The 22,396-nt window shown below is 47.1% G+C and overlaps 1 protein-coding gene across 2 annotated transcripts in view; it reads left to right on the top strand.

Annotated features, from left to right (window-relative positions):
- SUGP1 (SURP and G-patch domain containing 1) overlaps positions 1-22,396 on the top strand; it is a 34,857-nt gene that overhangs the window by 11,314 nt on the left and 1,147 nt on the right. Inside the window, exons 5-11 of one of the 2 annotated variants that reach the window (XM_055431524.2) lie at positions 646-757; positions 1,076-1,176; positions 2,148-2,271; positions 9,241-9,596; positions 20,052-20,158; positions 21,015-21,192; positions 21,592-21,698. In XM_055431524.2, the coding sequence (XP_055287499.1) occupies positions 646-757; positions 1,076-1,176; positions 2,148-2,271; positions 9,241-9,596; positions 20,052-20,158; positions 21,015-21,192; positions 21,592-21,698 (1,085 nt within the window). Of the gene's footprint in view, positions 1-633; positions 758-1,075; positions 1,177-2,147; positions 2,272-9,240; positions 9,597-20,051; positions 20,159-21,014; positions 21,193-21,591; positions 21,699-22,396 lie in introns of both variants that reach the window. The other variant, XM_055431523.2, reaches the window with a different exon arrangement.

The raw sequence follows: 22,396 nt of genomic DNA, 5'->3' as shown, positions 1-22,396 counted from the left end.
GGAGAATGGCTGGCACTCAGTCTTGGCAGGAAGTGTCTGACATGTCCCAGAAGCACCCTTTCCTAGCAGATAGCAAGGAGGCAGGCAGAGACTCCTGGGGCCATGCCTGCAGCCCTTAGGAGCCAGTCTGAAGAAGCTCCACCAGCCACAGAGGGGAAGATGGAGCTTCTGTGATGACATTAATTGGGTTGGATTGAAACCCACCCATGTCTTTCAATCAGAGTTTGTAATGATATTTAAAAAAAGAATCTGTCATCTTTGAAGGATGAAAGGGAACGTATATATTGTACTGAAATGTAAAGAATTAAATCATGTAAATAAAAGAATTGAGCATTCCAAAAAAGAAGGGGAAGCTGGCTCTGTTTTCCAACATCTCCCTGCCGTCCTGGTGACTGGCTTGGCCTTTGGGAGGCTCACACGCTTTTCTCCACTCTTTGCGTGTCTCGCAAAGGCTGTCTAGACCTACTCACCCTCATCATGGTGCTTTTGTGTATGGACCCAGGACTCCCGACAACCTCCCGCATTTCACCCTCTTTTCCCCCCACCCCTCTGTCCTTGTGGTCCATAGAGAGAGTGTGCCTGTTGACTGTGGGGTGTGTGAGTTGAACCCCAGTACTGACAGCCTCCTTAAAGTTTCACCCCCAGAGGGAGCCGAGACTCGGAAAGTGATAGAGAAATTGGCCCGCTTTGTGGCAGAAGGAGGCCCCGAGTTAGAAAAAGTAGCTATGGAGAACTACAAGGATAACCCGGCATTTTCGTAAGTATTTCTGGGAGGGGAAGGCCGCTGATACTTAATGTTCTTGCCACACGTTAGTACATGCCCACATTCTTACGAGGCCGTGGTGACTGAGGCCGACTGGGGCTGGGTGCTTACTTGTGTGGGCCAGATACCACTTTCTGTTCACACCAGAGATTCCCAGGGGCTCCAGTGTGGTGTGGAGACTTACTTTTGGGCCCCATCAAGGCATCTCTGCTCACCAGCTTGCTTTTGCACACCATGTCTTCAGAAGCTGCATGGGCCCACCCATTCCTGTTGCTCATTTTCTACTCTCTGTTCTGTAAAACTCCTCTCCAGGTTTTTGCACGATAAGAATAGCAGGGAATTCCTCTACTACAGAAAGAAGGTGGCTGAGATAAGAAAGGAAGCACAGAAGTTGCAGGCAGCCTCTCAGAAAGGTAGGTGGGTGAAGGGGGTGGGAGGTTCTGGGGAGGCGTGTAGACAAACCACACCCCATGTGGAATTGGGGTTCCTTTCCTGGAGCCCTCCTTGGCATGGGGTGGCGTTGACAGTGCAGGTTTGTGCCCTCCCAGGCAGCTGGGGTCATGCTGGGACTAGCACTGCCCTAGTTGCCATTGCTCCGAGGAGTGGGGAAATCTACGGGTCAAGGTAAAGATCAAGGTCATGTCCAGGAGCTCAGCTAAGACACGGGAAATGCGTTCAGGGAAGGAACACTTGCCCCTTGGTTCATGGTCATTTTCACAAGTGCTTATGGGCACCTGCAGCATGCTGGGCACTGAGAGACAGATGCAGTGCCTGACGCTTGGCAGGGGTGTGCAGCGGAGTGGGGGGCCAGGAGCCAGAAACAATTAGCTGGTTAGATGCTGGTGGGATGACTGTCAGGGGATGGGGAGATGCTGCCTGGTCTCCAGCTGGGCTGAAGTGAAGCACCAGCCAAGTACTGGTGGGCAGCAGGGGCCTTGATCTGTAAGCCAAACGTGGGCCACGGACATTGGGTTGTCGTGTCTGTCAGTTGCAGCCCCTGGCCCTGACCTTCTTCCCAGGGGAAGTGGGACAGGCCCATCCTCCCACGTGACCTGGGTGGGCGGCTCCCACCAGAAAGGCTGAGATGGGGCTTCCTATCTCCAGCCTGGACCCAGGCCATCCCTCACCTTCTGTTCCCACCTCATAATGTGTGGTCCAAAACCCTCAGATCTATGGGGGTGGAAGGGGTGGAGGGTAGGGGGGCGGAGGCTCAAGATATTATGTTAATTTTGCTTGGTTCCAGTACAGTAATCTGATTCCCATTTGCCTGTTTTTCTTTGTATTGTTCCTAAAATAAACCCCTCCTGTTGCCCGTGGGGTTCTTAGCAGAAATTAGGCTGTTGGGTGTGGTGAGTTGAGCTCAGTACTGACAGCCTGCTTAAAGTTTCACCCCCAGAGGACGAAGAGGTCAAGAACCTCGCAGAAAAGTTGGCCAGGTTCATAGCGGATGGGGGTCCCGAGGTGGAAACCATTGCGCTCCAAAACAACCGTGAGAACCAGGCATTCAGGTAAGGGGGGGCGCCCACTGCAGGGTGGTAAACTCTCACCCTAGTCGTAGCTTCCCTGCTGAGAAAACGGGGTCGGTGTGCTGCTGAGACACGCTAGGATCCCCTGGCAAGAGGTCGGCAGAGCCAGACCCAGGTCCAGGAGTCTCTGATCACAGAGTTCAGCCATGTTGCCCCATTGGCGTTCTCCAAGTGCATATTGGTTCCTGAGTCATCCCTGAGCCAGGTGTGTGAGGGCCTTTGGAGCCTTCTGTTCTCTGGGAGCCTCATCGAGAAAGTCACTAGCTCTTGCCTTGCTCTTTTTGAAGCAGAATAGGCTGGGCTCGCAAACAGAAACTAACAGAATTGTTTTTCACTGTGTGCATCCTCTCATCTTTACAACAAGGGAGATGGTAGAGTGGGGAACGTGGTACCTCAGGCTCTGGGGAGGGCAAACCGCAGTCTGTGTGCAGGTTCCACAGAGCCTCCCTGCTGTCCCCAGCCATGGCACCACACGCCACTCCCTCAGGCTGGGTCTGTGCTCACCCACTGCCATTCTTTGGGTGGGTTCAGCCCCTACTCTTTATGGGGGCAGGTTGCTGTGTGGCGGGATGTTGGGTGGGGGTAGGGTGGTCATTGCTGCAGGGAGAGGTCAGGCAGAGGTTTGTGAGGTGGGTGATGAACCCATTGTAAGGGTGATACACCCTCGAGGACACTTTGGGCCACAAGTAACACAGGTTCCTACTCAGTCAGTGAGGAGATGCTATGGTGCTCATAACAAAAAGTGCCGGAGCAGCAGCCATCTGGGCTGGTTGATTCACCCACTCTAGCTGCCATCAGGGACTGGGCGGGCGGCCGGTCGCATCTACCACATGTGAGGCAGCGTGAGCTAGACACGAAACACCGTGAAGGGCGTCTGGAGGGACTGCCGTGCAGGAGTGAAGCGGCAGAGATGGTGGAGGTGCAGGGTGAGCATTGGTGCAGATGGAGCCGGGCAGGGCTCAGTCCCAAAGGGCTCAGGCTCATTGAGAGCCTTTGAAGGGTCTGCACAAGGAGTGACAGGGTCAGCTGTGCTTCCAGGATCATCTGGCCACAGCTGTGGAGGGTGGTCAGACCCAGAGGTTGGGACGTGTCGGGGCATGGGGGAGCCATCGGGTGGGGCGGAGGAGCCATCGGGTGGGGCGGAGGAGGACTGCTGAGGCTTCAGATGTCTCTGTGTCTGGTACCCGGGCATCTGGGAGCTTTCATGGGGGCCATGGGGTGTTCAGGTCTAGCGCTCAGAAGACCCAGGGTCTCCTCACGGTGTAGTGATACCGGCTGTTGCTCTACACTGTCCAAACCAGTGTTACTTAGCAATCCATTGCTACATTTTTTTCCCCTTACTTTACGTAAGTTTATTTATTTCAATAGGAAACTTAGTGTCCAGTCACTCATCATGACTAGAGCTGACTAAAAATCTATTGCAGGTAAAGTGCATGAGGTAATGGATTCTGTATAAGGCCTCCAGCCCAGGTGGCTCTCCCTGGTCAGATGGCTCCTGGGCTCAGCAGCTGCAGCTGAGCCTTTCTTGTAGGGTCAGAGCAAAGAAACATTATCACCACAAGTGACTCCAGGCTTGCCCTGCGGCTGTTGTCCCTTGGGAAGGCATTGCTGACAGGCATGCAGCTTGTTGGGTAGTGACAGGGTGACTGCTGGGGATGAGGAGCATGAGAGCCTGGGGGTGTCTGGCAGGGAAGTAGCTGAAGGTAGCTGACCTCGTGGTCTGGGGGAGCTCATTTCCACACCAGAGCTGACCCACGGTCGGCACTCCCCGAGTTGGAGAAAGCATGAGCAAGGAAGGATCAGGCGTCTGGGCCTGTGTAAGACGTGCAGGTTCACACCAAGCAGACGGTTTCCTCTCCCCGTGGGGTCAGCTGCGAGGCAGCTCCTCTCATCCCCAAATCTCACAGCCATCCGGTGTTCCTGCTGCTCTTGGTCCTTTGCTGTTCTCCTGATTTCTGAGGAGCTCTGTTTTGGGAAACGTAATAGCTATGCTCATCTGTGGAGAAGCTGTAAATACCTGTTCCTTCGACTAGTCATCCCACTTCTGAGATGCCATCCCCAGAAATAACGTTACATATAGCACTGTGATAGTCATGAAAAATTAGTAACACAATGAATGTCTAGCCCTAGTGGGCTAAAGCCAGTGTAATCTTGGCCATCGGAAGTCAAGTTGTTGAAGGTGGTAGCAGCCAGCAAATCTCAAGCCATGTGTGGCTCTTAACACATCACCTGGGTGAACCATGTTCTTTACAGCAGCCTGGCCTGTTGGCCTTTAACCAGTGAGGAAACCAAGGAGGCCAGTCTGTGGAGATGCCTTCACTGCCATAACACGCTGCAGTCTAATGGGAAAGCCATATGTTGTTGGGTTAAGAAACTTAAACAATCAGGATATGGAAAATAGAATCACACCTCTGTTCAAATATAGCTGCACTGAAAATAAGTCTGGAAGGAAATACACCAAAGTGTTAACTTTGGTTAACTCTGCCCACTCCAACCAGAAGGGGTCTTTGTTGTAAAATTCCCTGCACTTGTGCCCAGGGCCCACAGTGAGCAAGGACCCTCCTTGCAGACAGGCTTACCCATGGAGGGGCTCTTGGGTGCTGCCTCTCATAGCAACTCGGAGGATACTCGGCAGGAACCGCCAGCTGAGGCCAGGAAGAGGCAGGCCTGTGAGCCTAGAGGAGACCCACTCCGTTTGGCACTGCCTCCCTGCCCCAGTGGGTGAATTCCCCAGTCTGCTTTTCTTGGAAAAATCAGATGGCTTTAAATCCATGTCCTGGTTGCCATGAGTCTTTTTTAAATTCAGCCATCTGCTCCCATCCCTCTTTGAACAGCTTCTTGCTTTGGTCTCTTATGTTTTAAGATGTTATTTTTGGAGCAGTTTTAGGTTCACAGCAGAATTGAGGAGAGGCTACAAAGACTTACTATGTGCCCCCTTCCCTGACACACGCACAGCCTTCCTCATGATCAGCATCCCCACCAGAATAGTGTATTTGTGACAATCAGTGAACCTGTACTGACATACCATAATCCCCCAGAGCCTGTGGTTTACATTAGAGTTCACTCTTGATGTTGTGTGTAATCACTGGGTTTGGACAAATGTGTAATGAAATGTGTCTGTCGTTATGATATATACAGAGTGTTCATTCTCTCTGCCCTAAAATTCCCTGTGTTCTGCCTGTTCATCCCCTCTTCCTCCCTAACTCCTGGCAACCACTGATCGTTTTACTGATTCTAGTTTTGCCTTTTCCAGAATGTCATTTAATTCAAATCATAGTATGTTGAATTTTCAGATTGGCTTTCTTTACTTACTAACATGCATTTAAGGTTGCTCTGAGTCTCTTTTTTTTTTTTCTTGTAGCTTGATAGCTCATTTCTTTTTAGAACTGAGTAATTTTCCCTTGTCTGAATGTACCACCATTTATTTATCCATTCACCTCTTTCAGGACATCTTGGTTGCTCCCAAGTTTTTGCAGCTATGAATAAAGTTGCCTTAAACATCTGTGTTCAAGGTTTTTATGTGGACATAAATTTTCAGCTGTTTATGTCCCAAAAAGTGTGATTGCTGGATTGTATGGTATATTTAGTTTTGTTAGACAGTGCCAAACTGTCTTCCAAAGTGGCTTGAACCTTTTGCGTTGCTCCACCCCCCAGCAATGAATGAGTTTCAGTTGCTCCATATCCATATCAACATTTGATGATGTCGTGTTTTAGATTTTGGCCATTCTTAAAGATATGTTGTGATATTCATTGTTTTGATTTGCATTTCTCTGATGACATGATGTAGAATATCTTTCCATAATGTTTGTTTGCCATCTGAAAAACTTCTTTGGTGTGGTGTGTGTTAAGGTTATTGACCCGTTTCTTATTGACATATTTGTTTTCTTTTTTTTTTTGCCTGGTAAGAGTTCTTGGTGTATTTTGGGTAACAGTCTTTATCAGATGTGTCTTTCACAAATATTTCTCCCAGTCTGTGGCCTGTCTTCTCATACTCTTGACTGTCTTTTGGAGGGCAGAAGTTTTTAATTTTAATGAAGTCCAGTTTATCAATTGCTTTCATGGATTGTGTGCCTTTGATGTTGTATCTCAAAAGTCCTTGCCATACCCAAGGTTATGTAGATATCCTTCTGTGTTTTATTTACAGATTCAGGTTTTACATTTAGATCAGTGATAAACTTTTTTAATTTTTGTGAATGTGAAGCTTATAAGGTCTGTGTCTGTATTTTTTTTTTTTTTTGCATTGTGTCTGGTTTCAGCACTATTTCTTAAAAAGACTGTTTTTTCTCCATTGCATTGCTTTTGCTCCTTTGTCACAGAACAGTTGACTATATGTGTGTGGGTCTGTTTCTGAGCTCTTTATTCTGTTCTGTTGACGTGTTTGTCCATTTTCTCCCCAATCCCCCGCTGCCTTGATTACTGTAGCTTTACAGTAAGCCATGAAGTCAGTCCTCTGACTTTGTTCTTATTTTTCAGTATTGTGTTGGCTGTTGTGGTTCTTTTGTCTCTTTATATAAACTTTAAAATCAGTTTGTCAGTATGTACAGAATAACTGATTTCAACTGGAATTGCACTGAATCTGGAAATCAAGTTGGGAATAACTGACACCTTGACAACACTGAGTAACTTTCTGTCTGTGAACATGGATTATCTCTTCATTTATTTAGTTCTTTGAATTCATTCAGCAGAGTTTTTTAGTTTTCCTCATATAGATCTGGTGCATATCCTGTTAGGCTTATACCTGTGTATTTCATTTGGGGAAATGCTAATGTAAATGGCATGATGTTTTTAATTTCAAATTCCATGTATTCATTGCTGGTGTATAGGAAAGCGATTGACTTCTGTAGATGAACCTTGTATCCTGACGCCTTGCTATAATACTTTATGAAGTTTTAGGGGTTTTTTTGGTCAATTCTTTTGTCTGTTTTTTCTGCACAGACGATCATGTCACATTTCTTCCTTCTCAGTATACTTTCTGATGTCTTTTCTCCTCTTACTGCATTAGCTAGAACTTCCAGTATGATAATGAAAAGCATTGGTGAGATGGGATATTCTTGGCTTGTTCCTCTTAGTGAAAAAGTGTGCGGTTTCTCATCATTATGATGTTATTAGGTTTTTTGGTAGATATTCTATCAAGTGGAACAAGTTTGCTTATACTCCTAGTTTACTGAGAGTTTTCCTCATGAATGGGTATTAGATTTTGTTAAGTCTCAAGCTTTTTCTGCAGCAATTGATGTGATCATGGGGTTTTTATTTTTTAGCCTGTTGACATGATGGATTACATTACTTGATTTTCAAGTGTTGAGCCAGTATTGCATGCCTAGAATGAATCCCACTTGGTTGTGGTGTGTAATTCTTTTTTTACATTAATGGATTAGGTTTGCTAACATTTTATTGAGGATTTTTACACCTGTATTCATGAGAGATGGTCTATAGTTTTCTTATAGTGTTTTTGTCTGGTTTTGCTGTTAGGGTTATTGAATAACTTAAGTATTCCGTCTGTTTCTTTCCTCTGAAAAGGACTGTACAGAATTGGTATAATTTCTTCTTTAAATATTTGGTAGAATTCACCAGGGAATTTTTGGAAGGTTATTAATGGTTCACTTTCTTTAATAAAAATAGGCCCGTTCAGTTTGTCTGTTTCTTCATGTGTGAGTGTTGGCAGGCTATATCCTTCAAACAATTGGCCTGTTTCATCTGTTATCAAGTTTGTGTGCATAGAGTTGTTCATAGTATCCATAGTATTTTTAATGTCCATGGGATCTGTAGTGGTGGCTGCCCTTTCATTTCTATTGTTAGTAATTTGTGTCCTCTTTTTTTCTTAGCTTGGCTAGAAGCTTAATGACTTTATGATCTTTGTTTCTTTTAATTTTTACAAATGTTCGTCATCGGGTTTTCTGAAGGACATACGTGCTTGTACTGTGACCCAGAAATGCAAAGAAGACGCCACAGGCTCCCCCATCCCTCAATCCCACCGTGAGCACCAACATTAGCAGAACTGCACGGCCTTCCATCCCTCCTGTGGCTTTCATGTGGAAATAGTCTGTGGATTTCTTTTTTCTGCTAACTTTTATACAGAAGGCATTTACAGTGTCCTTGAGGCTACATGTTACTTTTGTAGTACAGCGTTGTGCTGTGACTGTCATTCCAGGTTTATGAGTGCAGGTCTAGCCACTTCTTGTCAAGGGCTGTGTAATCTCTTCTCTGGACAGGGTTTGCTATATAGAACAGGGCTGTGACTTTTCCCTCCAGTATGGACTCTAGAGGTAGGACTGTTGGCTCATACATACAGAGCCTGAGAGATGCCACGCGGGTGCAGAAGGACCTGCAGGGGCTGCCTGCTCTGAACCCAGCATCCTCTGCTCTGTACTTGGGGACCCACAGTTTCTGGCAGGGCTGTTAGTGAGCTCCCTGTCTGTTCCAGTGTTCAGTGTCTTTGTTTTGTCTCTGTCCACTGTTGATGCCTCTCAAGGATGCATCAGAAAGGAGCACAGATGTGCCCAGCTGTCAGGTTTGGGTCAGAGCGTGTCCTTTCAGGCACCAGGGGTCTCTCGCTACTCAGGAGTTCTTGGTTTGTAGGCACTGGTGCATTCATCTAGGATGGCTGGGGAAGGTCTGAGAGAGCATGCACCTTTTCCTTCAAAGCAGGAGATCAATGATAGTGTGACAGGCATCCAGTAAAGATAGGGTAGGGACTTCGCAGAACCCTTAGCTCACAGGAACAGCATCATGAAAGGCTGTGGCATGTCACACTTTTCGTCAGATTTGAGTCACCAGGGCCAGCAGCCACCAAGACCTGGCAGGCAGGAGGTCGTGGTAGAGACCTCTATCTTGACACAACCCTAAGTGACCCTGGCTGACCTGGGTATACCTATGCAAAGCAAAGCCCGAGCTTCTACCCTAAATCGGGTAGGGTCTGGGGCCCTTTACAGTTTGCCCCCTACTCTTTTGCAGCTTTCTATATGAACCCAACAGCCAAGGGTACAAGTACTACCGCCAGAAGCTGGAGGAGTTCCGGAAAGCCAAGTCTGGTCCCATGGGCAGCCCCATGGCACCTGACCTCGGACTGAAGCGCAAATCTCCTCCTGAGACCCCGTTGGGGTCCACGCCCACTGCCACTGCCTGCCATACCTCATCTGGCCCCCTGCCCACTGCCAACCCATCTGCCGCCACCCCAGGGAAGCCAGCCACCACGGCCAACGTGAAGAGGAAGCGAAAGAGCCGGTGGGGGCCTGAAGAGGACAAGGTGGAGCTCCCGCCCGCCGAGCTGGTGCAGAGGGACGTAGATGCTTCTCCCTCGCCTCTGTCAGGTGGGCCAATCCCCTGTCTCAGCCTGCTGGGGAGGGTCTGGCATCTTTCACTGAGCGTAGTGTTTTCAGGATTCATCTGTGTTGTAGCACATGTTACAATTTCATTTGTTTCCATGGCTGAGTAGTATTCCAGTGTATGGATAGACAGCATTATGTTTATCCATTCATCAGTTGTTCAGAAGCCTGAATTGTTTTCACATTTTGGCGATTGTCAGTACTGCTGCTGTGAACATTAACCTACACGGACTGTTTTGAATCCCTGATTTTGATTCAGTTCAGTTCAATCGCTCAGTCATGTCCAACTCTTTGTGACCCCATGAACTGCAGAAGGCAATGGCAAGCCACTCCAGTACTCTTGCCTAGAAAATCCCATGGACGGAGGAGCCTGGTAGGCTGCAGTCCATGGGGTCGCTACAAGTCAGACATCACTGAGCGACTTCACTTTCCCTTTTCACTTTCACACATTGGAGAAGGAAATGGCAACCCACTCCAGTGTTCTTGCCTGGAGAATCCCAGGGACGGGGGAGCCTGATGGGCTGCCGTCTATGGAGTCACACAGAGTCGGACACAACTGAAGTGACTTAGCAGCAGCAGCAGCAGAACTGCAGCACGCCAGGCTTCCCTGTCCATCACCAACTCCAACAGTTCACCCAAACCCATGTCCATTGAGTTGGTGATGCCATCCAACCATATCATCCTCTGTTGTCCCCTTCTCCTCCTGCCCTCAATCTTTCCCAACTTCAGGGTCTTTTCAAATGAGTCAGCTCTTTGCATCGGGTGGCCAAAGTATTGGAGTTTCAGCTTCAACATCAGTCCTTCCAATGAACACCCAGGACTGATCTCCTTTAGGATGGACTGATTGGATTTCTTTGCAGTCCACGGGACTCTCAAGAGTCTTCTCCAACACCACAGTTCAAAAGCATCAATTCTTCTGCACTCAGCTTTCTTCACAGTCCAACTCTCACATCCATACATGACCACGGGAAAAACCATAGCCTTGACTAGACGGACCTTTGTTGATAAAGTAGTATCTCTGCTTTTTAATATGCTGTCTAGGTTGGTCATAACTTTCCTTCCAAGGAGTAAGCGTCTTTTAATTTCATGGTTGCAGTCACCATCTGCAGTGATTTTGGAGCCCAAAAAAATTAAGTCAGCCACTGTTTCCCCATCTATTTCCCATGAAGTGATGGGACCGGATGCCATGATCTTAGTTTTCTGAATGTTGATCTTTAAGCCAACTTTTTCACTCTCCTCTTTCACTTTCATCAAGAGGCTCTTTAGTTCTTCACTTTCTGCCATAAGGGTGGTGTCATCTGCATATCTGAGGTTATTGATGTTTCTCCTGGCAATCTTGATTCCAGCTGGTGCTTCCTTCAGCCCAGCGTTTCTCATGATGTACTCTGCATATAAGTTAAATAAGCAGGGTGACAGTATACAGCCTTGACGTACTCCTTTTCCTATTTGGAACCAGTCTGTTGTTCCATGTCCGGTTCTAACTGTTGCTTCCTGACCTGCATACAGATTTCTCAAGAGGCAGGTCAGGTGGTCTGGTATTCCCATCTCTTTTAGAATTTTCCACCGTTTATAGTGATCCACACAGTCAAAGGCTTTGGCATAGTCAATAAAGCAGAAACAGATGTCTTGCTGGAACTCTCTTGCTTTTTCGATGATCCAGTGGATGTTGGCAATTTAATCTCTGGTTCCTCTGCCTTTTCTAAAACCTACTTGAACATCTGGAAGTTCACGGTTCACGTATTGCTGAAGCCTGGCTTGGAGAATTTTGAACATGACTTTACTAGCGTGTGAGATGAGTGCAGTTGTGCGGTAGTTTGAGCATTTTTTGGCATTGCCTTTCTTTGGTGATTTTGATTACTTCCTGCATATATCTAGGAGTGGAATCACTGGGTCTTATTGTAATTCTGTAATTTACTGAGGAATTGCCAAACTTTTCTACAGCAACTGCACCATTTTACATTCCCATCAGCCATGTACAAGGGTTTGAATTTCTGCATATTCTCACATTATTATTATAGCTATCCTAGTAAGAATAAAGTGAAATCACAGTGTAATTTTGATTTGCGTTTCCATAAATGACTAATGGTGTTGAGCATCTTTTCATGTATTATTGGTTATTTGTATAGTTTAGTTGGAGAAATGTCTATTTTGGTCCTTTGCCCATTTTTTAAAAAATTATTATTTATTTTTGACCGCTCTGGGTCTTCGTTGCTGTTTAGGTATTTTCTCTGGTTGGTAGCAAGGAGGGGGCAACTCTGACTGTGCCATTCAGGTTTCTCATTGTGGTGGCTTCTCTGGTTGTAGAGCACGGGCTCTAGGGCACGTGGGCTTCCGTAGTTGTGGTGCATGGGCTTAGCTGCTCCAAGGCACATGGGATCTTCCCAGAGCAGGGGTCGAACCCGTGTTCCCTGCATCAGCAAGCCGATTCTTAACCATTGGACCACGGGAAGTCTGGCCCATTTTTTAGTTGTTTGCCCTTTTGTTATTGAGCTGTAGGAGTTATTTTTATGTTTTAGATAGTAGCCCCTATTGAAATACATGATTTGCAAATTTTTTTCTAGTTTTATGGGCTGTGTTTAAAAATAATTTTTTATTATTAATGTCCTCTTAATGTCCTTTGATACACAAAAATTTTAAGTTTTAATGTTCAATTTGTTTTTTCTTTTGTTGCCCACGTCTAAAAGTCTTGAAGATATGCCTCTCTTTTCTTCTAAGGGTTTTTATACCATCCTGGTAGCTCAGCTGGTAAAGAATCCTCCTACAATGCAGGAGACCCCAGTTCGATTCCTGGGTCAGGAAAAGTTTTATAGTTTTAGCTCATCAAATTGAGTTAATTTTTATATGTGATATAAAGTAAGGGTCCAGCTTCATTTCTTTGCACGTGGAGATCCAGTTTTCCGTTTGTACCATTTGTCACAGAGACTGTGATTCTTTGTCCACTGAATGGTCTCTTCGTGCCTTGTCAGAAGTTCCACAGATGTAGGAGTTTATTCGGGGGGCTGTCTGTTCTATTACACTGCCTTGTGTGTTTCTCCTTATGCCAGTAGCACGCTGTTTTGATTATTGTAGCTCTGTGGTAGAATTTTAAATCAGGAGTATCTGCTTTTCAACTTTGTTCTTTTTTAGGCTTTGGCTATTCTAGGTCCTTTGACATTTTGTGTGAATTTTCAGATGGGCTATTCCATTTCTGCAAAAAGCATCGCTGGGATTTTGATAGGGAGTGTATTAAATCTGTAGATTGCTTTGGGTAGTACTGACATGTTACCATTTGAGTCTTCCAATCTAAGAACTGAGATTGGAATCCAACCTGAGAACTGAGATTCCAGTCTGAGAATCTGGTTGGATGGCATCACCGACTCATTGGACGTGAGTCTGAGCAAGCTCCGGGAGTTGGTGATGGACAGGGAAGCCTGGCGTGCTGCAGTCCCTGGGGTTGCAAAGAGTTGAACACAACTGAGCAACTGAACTGAATCTGAGAACACAGGATAGCTTTCCCATTTACATTTATGTATTTATTTTTGGCTCTGCTGGGTCTTTGTTTGCTGTGCAGGCTTTTCTCTAGTTGCAGCAAGTGAGAGTGCTGCTCTGTTTGCAGTGCTCCAGCTTCTCATTGTGGTGGCTTCTCTTATTGCAGAGCGTGGGCTCTAGGAGCATGGGTTTCAGTAGCTGGAGCTCTAGAGCACAGGCTCAGTAATTGTCGCTCACAGGCTTAGTTGCTCCTCGGCCTGTGGAATCTTCCCAGACCAGAGATTGAACCTGTGTCTCCTGCATTGGCAGGCAGATTCTGGCAGGCAGATTCTTTACTACCAGGCCATCAGGGAACCCTTTTTATGTATCTTTTTAAGTTTGCTGAATTCATGTATTACCATAACAGTGTTTAGGGTTTTCTAGATACATATAGATCATGTCATCTGCAAATAAGGATAGTTTTATGTCTTCCTTTCCAACGTGGATGCTTCTTACTGCTTTTTCGTGCCTAATTGCTCTAGCTAGGATTCGCAATACTGTGTTGAACAGAAGTGGTAAAAGCAGGCATTCCTGCCTGTTCCTAATTCTTAGGGGGAAAGCTGTTGGTCTTTCACCATTGAGTATTATGATTGTGTTCTTTTAAATAGCTGGCCTTTGTCATGTTGAAGAAGTTCCCTTGTGTTTACTGAGCGTTTTTATCATGAGAGAGTGTTTGATTTTGTCAGATGCTTTTTCTACACCAGTTGAAATGATCATGTGAATTTTTTTCTATTTCTATTAAAGTGGAATATTATGTTGATTGATTTTTGTGTGTTGAACCATTCTTGCATTCCTGGAATAAATCCCAGTCTGTTGTGGTAAATAATTAGTTTAACACGCTGATGGCCTCGGTTTTGCTAGTATTTTGTTGCGATTTCTGAATCTTCACTCATAAAGATTATTGGTCTGTGGTTTTCTTATATTGTCTTTGTCTGCCTTTCGTATCAGGGTAACACTGACCTCACAGAGTGAAGTAGAAAGTGTTATCTGCTTTCAGTTTTTTGGAAGACTTTGAGTAGAATTGGTGTTAAATCTTTTAAATCTTGGCTAGAATTTACCAGTGACACGATCTGATTCTGGGCTTTTTTGGGACCTGGGGGAGGAGAAGTTTGGGTATTGATTCATTCCCACTAGTTGTTATAAGTCTCTTCAAGTTTTCTGTTACTTTTGAGTTAGTTTTGGTAGTTTGTGCTGTTTAGTATTGTTTTATCATTCTTTTGTTTTTGTAAAGTCATTAGTAATACAGTGCTGTGCTTAGTCACTCAGTGGTGTCTGACTTTGCGACCCCATGGACTTCAGCCCACCATGGGGATTCCATGGGGATTCTCCAGGCAAGAATACTGGAGTGAGTTGCCATGCCCCACTCCAGGGATCAATCAGTTCAGTTCAGTTCAGTCGCTCAGTTGCGTCTGACTCTTTGCAGCCCCATGAATCACAGCACACCAGGTCTCCCTGTCCATCACCAACTCCCAGAGTTCACTCAAACTCATGTCCATCGAGTCGGTGATGCCATCCAGCCATCTCATTCTCTGTCGTCCCTTTCTCCTCCCGCCCCCAATCCTTCCCAGCATCAGAGTCTTTTCCAGTGAGTCAACTCTTCGCATGAAGTGGCCAAAGTATTGGAGCTTCAACTTCAGCATCAGTCCTTCCAATGTACACCCAGGACTGATCTCCTTTAGGATGGACTGGTTGGATTTCTTTGCAGTCCACGGGACTCTCAAGAGTCTTCTCCAACATCACAGTTCAAAAGCATCAATTCTTCTGCACTCAGCTTTCTTCACTGTCCAACTCTCACATCCATACATGACCACGGGAAAAACCATAGCCTTGACTAGACGGACCTTTGTTGGCAAAGTAATGTCTCTGCTTTTTAATATGCTGTCTAGGTTGGTCATAACTTTCCTTCCAAGAAGTAAGCGTCTTTTAATTTCATGGCTGCAGTCAGCATCTGCAGTGATTTTGGAGCCCAAAAAAATAAAGTCTGACACTGTCTCCACTGTTAAACCCATCTGTTTCCCATGAAGTGATGGGACTGGATGCTATGATCTTAGTTTTCTGAATGTTGATCTTTAAGCCAACTTTCTCACTCTCCTCTTTCACTTTCATCAAGAGACTTTTTAGTTCTTCACTTTCTGCCATAAGGGTGGTGTCATCTGCATATCTGAGGTTATTGATATTTCTCCCGGCAATCTTGATTCCAGCTTGTGCTTCTTCCAGCCCAGCATTCCTCATGATGTACTCTGCATATAAGTTAAATAAGCAGGGTGTTAGAATACAGCCTTGACGTACTCCTTTTCCTGTTTGGAACCAGTCTGTTGTTCCATGTCTGGTTCTAACTGTTACGTCCTGACCTGCATACAGGTTTCTCAAGAGGCAGGTCAGGTGGTCTGGTATTCCCATCTCTTTCAGAATTTTCCAGTTTATAGTGATCCACACAGTCAAAGGCTTTGGCATAGTCAAGCAGAAATAGATGTTTTTCTGGAACTGTCTTGCTTCAGTAGTTCCCCTTTATCTATACTTTTGCTTTCTGTGTGGTTTCAGTTACCCAGCATCAACTGTGTTCCAAAAATATTAAATGAAAAATTCCAGAAATAAAAAATTAATACATTTTAAATTGTGAGCCCATTCTGAGAATTGTGATGAAATCTTGTGCTGTCTGGTCCACCCTACTTGGCACATGAATCATCCCTTTGTCCAACTTTTTCCACCCATTGTTATTGTTTGTTCAGTCGCTAAGTCATGTCCGACTCTTTGCAACCCTGTGGACTGCAGCAACCAGGCTTCCCTGTCCCTCACTATCTGCTGGAGTTTACTCAGGTTCATGTTCATTGAGTCGGTGATGCTCTCTAACCATCTCATCCTTTGCCGTCCTCTTATCCTTTTTGCCATCAATCTTTCCCAGTATCAGTATCTTTTCCAGTGAGTCAGCTTTTCGCATCAGGTGGCCAAAGTATTGGAGCTTCAGCGTCAGCATCAGTCCTTCCAGTGAATATTCAGGGTTGATTTCCTTTAGGATTGACTGCTTTGATCTTCTTGAAGTCCAGGGTGCTCTCAAGAGTCTTTAGCACCACGGTCCAAAGGCACCAGTTCCTCAGTGCTCACCCATTAGTCACTCAGTTACTCGGTTATCAGATTGGCTGTCATGGTATTGCAGTGCTTATGTTTAAATAACCCTTACTTTACTATTGTCCTTAATAATGACCTGAAAGCACAAGAGTAGTGATGCTGCCAATTCAGACGTGTGAAAGAGAAGCTGTAAAGTGTTTCCTTTAAGTAAAGAGTTACTTAAAGTTCTTGGCTCAATAATCTTCAGTTACCAAGCTCTACAGTAATAAAAAGTCATCTATTTATGAAATTGTGAAGAAAGAAAAAGAAATCTGTGCTAGTTTTCCCATTGTATCTTAAGCTGCAAAGTTATATCCACAGTGTGTGTTAACATGTACTTTGTTAAGATGGAAAACGCATTACATTTGTGATAAAATATTTTGGGAGAGAAACCACGTTCACATAATTTTTACTATAGTATATTGTTATAACTGTTCTGTTTTACTATTAGGTATTATTAATATCACTGTGTCTAATCTGTAAATTAAACTTTATCACGGGTTGGTATGTATGCAGTGTGGTGTGTGTGTGTCTGTCTATACAGGGTTCAGTACTATCTGCAGTTTCAGGCATCCTGTGGGGGATCTTGGAATTTATCCCCTGCTAATGACGGTGACTGCTGAATCTCCCTGTTGTTTTAGTAGTTGAGTCTTCTCTCTCCTTTCCTTAGGCACCCTATCTAAAGATTTGTCCATTTCCTTCGTCTTTTCAAGGAACGAACTTTTGGTTTCATTGATTTTTCTCTCTGAGATTTTTCTGTTTCCTGTTTCTTTTATCTCCATTCTTGTGTTTATTTCCTTCATTCTGCTAGCTCAGGAATTAGTTTCCTCTTCTTTCTCTGGTTCCTTATGCTATACAGCTAGGTGCTGGTTGGATGTCTGCCTTTTTTAATATGAGCGTCTACAACTATAAATTTTCCTATTGACCCTGCTTTTGCTGCATCCCATAAATTTTGATGTGTGTTGTGCTTTTATGTTTATTTGTCTCTTAAGCATTTTCTGATCTCTTGTGATTTCTTCTTTGAACCATTGGTTTTTAAGATTGTGTTTAGTTTCCACATTTGTGAGTTTTCCAGTTTTCCTTCTGTCACTGATTTCTCATTTCATTCGATCGTGATCAGAAAAGATGACTTTTATTCAGATTTGTTATGTAACCCAACATATGAGCTATCCTGGAGAATGGTCCGTGTGTGTGTGTGTTCCAGAGTACTGTGTGTTCTGCTGTTGTTGGGTTGCATGTTCTGTAGATAATCTAGTAGGTCTGGTTGGCTTATGGTGTTATTCAGTCCTCTGTTCTTATTGACCTTCTGTTTAGATGCTCTGTTCATTATTGAAAGTAGGATATTGAAATCATCAACAGTTACTACAGAATTGTTTATTTCTCCCTTCAGTTTTGTCAGTTTTTGCTTCATTTATCTTGGAGCTCTCTTAGGTCTGTGTGTGTGTCTGTGTGTGTCAGTCGCTTAGTTGTGTCTGACTCTCTGCGACCCCGTAGACTGTAGCCCGCAAAACTCCTCTCTCCGTGGAATTCTCCAGGCAAGAATACTGGAGTAGGTTGCCATGCCCTTCTCCAGGGAATCTTCCTAACCCAGGGATTGAACCCAGGTCTTCTGCATTGCAGACAAATTCTGTAGCATCTGAGCCACCAGGGAAGCCCCAAGGTCTGTGTATGCTGCTGCTGCTGCTAAGTCGCCTCAGTCGTGTCTGACTCTGTGCGACCCCACAGACGGCAGCCCGCCAGGCTCCCCCGTCCCTGGGATTCTCCAGGCAAGAAGACTGGAGTGGGTTGCCATTTCCTTCTCCAATGCACGAAAGTGAAAAGTGAAAGTGAGGTTGCTCAGTCGTGTCCGACTCTTCGCGACCCCATGGACTGCAGCCTATCAGGCTCCTCTGTCCATGAGATTTTCCAGGCGAGAGTACAAATGTATATTTAATTGTTATATTTTCTTTCTATAAGCAAATCTTTGTTAATATGTAGCATCCTTCTTTGTCTCTCATAATCTTTTTTGACTTAGTCTGTTTTGTCTGATACTAGTATGGCCAGTGCAGCTCTCTCTTGGCCAGTGCAGCTCTCTCTTGGTTACTATTTGCATCTTTTTCCTTCCTTTCACTCTCAACCTATTTGTGTCTATATCTAAAGTAAGTCTCTTATAGACAACATGTGGATGGTCATGTTTTTTCCTGAGCTTTAAAGTACTTGGATTTAGTCTTATCATAGAAGGCTCAGGAAATGTACAATGATAAGCACAGTAATCACTACAGTCAATTTTGTGCAGTTATCTCCAGCTTCCCCCTCCTTGACAGCAGTTTCAGGGACAGCCAACGTATGGCCTCATTGCTCATTTTCTACCACAGACCCTTAAGGGTAGGGGTCTGTTTTCATGGCATCATTTAGGAGATATTGATGACCAGTAAGCTCATGCTTTCTGTCTGACTCCTTCACCATGCAGCCTGTACCATGGGCAGAACCCTCTTAACCTCCCTCAGCCCTGACTTGACTGGCGCTGGACACACAAGCATAGAAAAGTCCTGTGTGACCTGACACCAACACCTGCATTTGCCGTCCAAGGATGGGCTGAACGGAAGGCATCTCACCTAGGTCACGGGGCTGGCCTGTTGACCCTGCCCACTCTGAGAGTAGTCTCCTGCTCGGTGCTCCCTTGGCTAAAGAGAAAGGCTACTACCTGAAGAGTTGAGTGCCCACTGGGGCTCTAGAGCTCATCTCTGCGCAGGGTTGATGGGGTGAGGGTCGAATTGCTGCCCCAGTCCCAAACGTGGTGCCCAGTGTGAAGGAGTGCTCTGATGTGAGGCTGCTTTTCTGCATGTGTGTCCCAGCTCAGAAGCCATGGCCCTGTGGTCCAGTCTCCGGTTCAGGTTCAAGCCCCAGTGGCCCACACTGTTCCCAGGGAGTTGGCACCGCCCCCCCCCAGCCCCGCCGCCTGCTCGCTGATGAAGTGGTTGCGGGAGGAGAGGGACTTCGGGCCTGATCCAGGTGAACAGCAGACTGCTCAGACCTTGCCTCCTTTGTTCTCTCCACGGTGTTCCCCTGCATCCTCCAGAGCCCCCACAGACTGAGGGATTAGGGTACAATCTCAGGGTCCAAAAGCACCTGCGAGTGGTTCTTACAGGCAGAGCCCCAGCCCCATTGATCTGGGAAGACATGGCTCTTCCAGCCTCTGGAGAGGCCTCTGCATCTCTTCTGCCTGAGTTGTTCCCCAGGAAGCCACCACCTGCAGGGAGGTTGTTTCTAACACTCACATGGAGCCTTCACAGCATCTTCATTTGAACTAGTGTTGTGGGTTCCAGCCAAGCTCCAGAGTTGATACCAGATTAAATGTTAGTTACTTTTAAGATGGTTGGCTGCCTCTCAAGAAGGTGCTAACAGAGTTCTTATGCCAGGCTCCAAACCTGTGTGTCTACACCAGGTGTCTTCACCATAGGGCTTACTTCCAAGAGCCTGTGTGCACACACACACGCACACTCTCAGCTGCCACATCTCTGGCTTTGCAGATTCCCCGCCTTGTCCCCTGTTAGCTCTGTCATCTTGAGTGGGGCCCTGACCTCTTGAGTTTGGGTGTCAGCATCTGCAGTGGGGGTCATAGAGCCTGCCTGGAGCAGTCACATGGGAATGGAACTGCATGCACATGATGGAGCAGAGCAAAGCCCCACGAGGTCATCAGGTGACATGTATACTGACTGCTTCCGCTTCAGGGTCCTGCCACACGTGGCAGGTGCCTCAGGTGTCGTCAGCTCGTGGACTCTGCCTTGGACACAAGTGCATGGCTGGGCCCACATGTCAGGTGCTGACCAGCCTGTGTCTTGTTTCTAGTTCAGGACCTCAAGGGTCTTGGCTACGAGAAGGGGAAGCCCGTGGGTCTGGTGGGTGTCACGGAGCTTTCGGATGCCCAGAAGAAGCAGCTGAAGGAGCAACAGGAGGTAAGACCCTGAGGGGCAGGGCAAGCAGGCTCCACAGGGGCTGGTGGAATGTTGTCTCCCACTGTGCCTGGTGGCGCAGTGGTCACAATGTGTTCTTTCTGAACCTCTTTGTGGTGCCACGTGGACCCCACACTCAGGGGAGAGGCTCTTGGTTAAGTAGGTCCCCTGTCAATGGCATGCCATCTCCCAAGGGCCCTCCCCAGCCCACAGTTGTGTCCAGAGCCAGGCCTTCTCACACTGCCTGAACAGCCTCTGCAATGAATGCTTCATGGCTACTCCCCACTGCACTCGTGGGCTGGTCCCGACTGGATGGGCTCCATTTAAGTCTTCCTCACAGTTTCCTCCAGCACTCATTACAGAATAAGCCTGACTGGTACCGGGTGCCCTGAATGCTGTGACAGCTGCCCAGATGATGGGGGGCATTGTTGGAGTGAGGGCTGGCTCACTGGCTGTTCTGTGGCCAGGACACAGACCGCTGGAGTAGCTGGGACAACTTGCCCCCGCCACCTCCTCCAGGTTGGCAGCCCCGTCACGTCACTCTCGATCCTCCCAGGGCTCAGAAGCCCACGTCACCCTCGTTCGGGCCATCATGATGGTGCCCAGGATATTGCAGATATTAGGCCAACCTCTGGGGAAAACTAGAGAGAGGTCCTCCCTGCTCAAAACAGAGATTCAGGAAACCCAGGGCATGTCCTGGCACCAGATTCAGTGCCTTCCTGAACACTTGCTCCAAGCCGTGCTGGTGTGCCTGCCCCAGGGACGGGGAGGGAGGGCCCATCATGCACAGGGGAGGGGCGGGACCTCGCCTCCGATGCAGACGGTGCAGGCCTCACTCACTGGCGTGTGCGGCCCACAGATGCAGCAGATGTATGACATGATCATGCAGCACAAGCGCGCGATGCAGGACATGCAGCTGCTGTGGGAGAAGGCACTGCAGCAGCACCAGCACGGCTACGACAGTGATGAGGAGGTGGACAGCGAGCTGGGCACTTGGGAGCACCAGCTGCGGCGCATGGAGATGGACAAGACGCGAGGTGGGCCACGAGGAGTCCCAGGGCGGTAGGGTGGAGTGCCAGGCTGAGGCCTGCCTTCAGGGCGCTGCGTTTGGGAAACCCACTCACCTGCCCAAGGTGTACGTGGAGGCGCCACACTGGGATCCTGAGCCACCTGCCCAGCCTGTAAGGCCCTGGGCAAGAGAGCTGGCCTCTTGTGCCTGTTTTCTTCAGTGATAATTGCATGGGCCTCTGAGTGCTCCCTGGTGCTTGAACACAGTACCCAGGAGGGCTGTGTGGGAGAGCAGGGGCTTATGTCAGGGTTTCAGCAGCTGCCTCATTCATTCCCCACGGCCCCAGACTCCCCCTGAGACTCATACTTGGACTGTGGGGCCACCCCCCGCTCCTTCCTCATCTCACCTTTTCCCCATCTCTGGGCAGAATGGGCGGAGCAGCTGACGAAGATGGGCCGGGGCAAACACTTCATCGGGGACTTCCTGCCACCGGACGAGCTGGAGAAGTTCATGGAGACCTTCAAGGCCCTGAAGGTAACTGGGAAGAGCCTGGACTGCATCCTCCTCCTGGGGCAGGCACTTGTGGTGCCCTCAGGCCCCCTGGCTCACAGGGCGAGTTGAGCCCTCTTCCAGGAGAGGCGTCTGCTTGTAACAGAGACCATCTGTGTAGGACGTTAGTGAACAGCAGCTCAGTTGCCGCTTTAGAAATGCTTCCCAGGGCTTTAGGGAAATTCTGCTTCCAGTGGAGTCAGTTAAGTGCAGATTACAGGCAAGGCATTTCTCAGGCAGACACCTCCATGTATTGGGCTCTCCAGAGTGAAAACATTCCTCCCCTGCTGCCCTGGTGCTCAAGAGGAGAGAGCTGATGCAGAACATTCCACGTCGGCTTTTGAGGATTTTTGCAAAACTGCATTGTAGCACATCATCTTATCAGTGAAGTGGTCACCTTATTGATCTTGGCTTCTTTTTAGCGCTCTCTGTGACAGATAGCTCTTGGAACATGAGCTTTGTCTTCACTGATGAACTGTGGATCTTTCTCATGGTGGTCAAGGCCTGTGTGACCTGGCATCTTGCCCTCTTTGACTTGGCCACCAGGGAACTCAGCACTGCTTCTGGCCCTGGGGACCCTGACAAGGGGCAGGTTGATCTTTACTCAAAGAGTCTGACATGGTGGTGGGAAGGCAGAGGGGCAGGTGGTCCCAGAGGCCATGGGATAGAGTGGGGTTCTGGGC

Source organism: Moschus berezovskii, chromosome 8, assembly GCF_049115385.1.
Source record: "Moschus berezovskii isolate FMDL1 chromosome 8, NW_MosBer_1.0, whole genome shotgun sequence".
NCBI classification, from domain to species: domain Eukaryota; kingdom Metazoa; phylum Chordata; class Mammalia; order Artiodactyla; family Moschidae; genus Moschus; species Moschus berezovskii.
The sequence above is the reverse complement of the archived record's forward strand: the minus strand, read 5'-3'. Positions and strand labels throughout refer to the sequence as shown.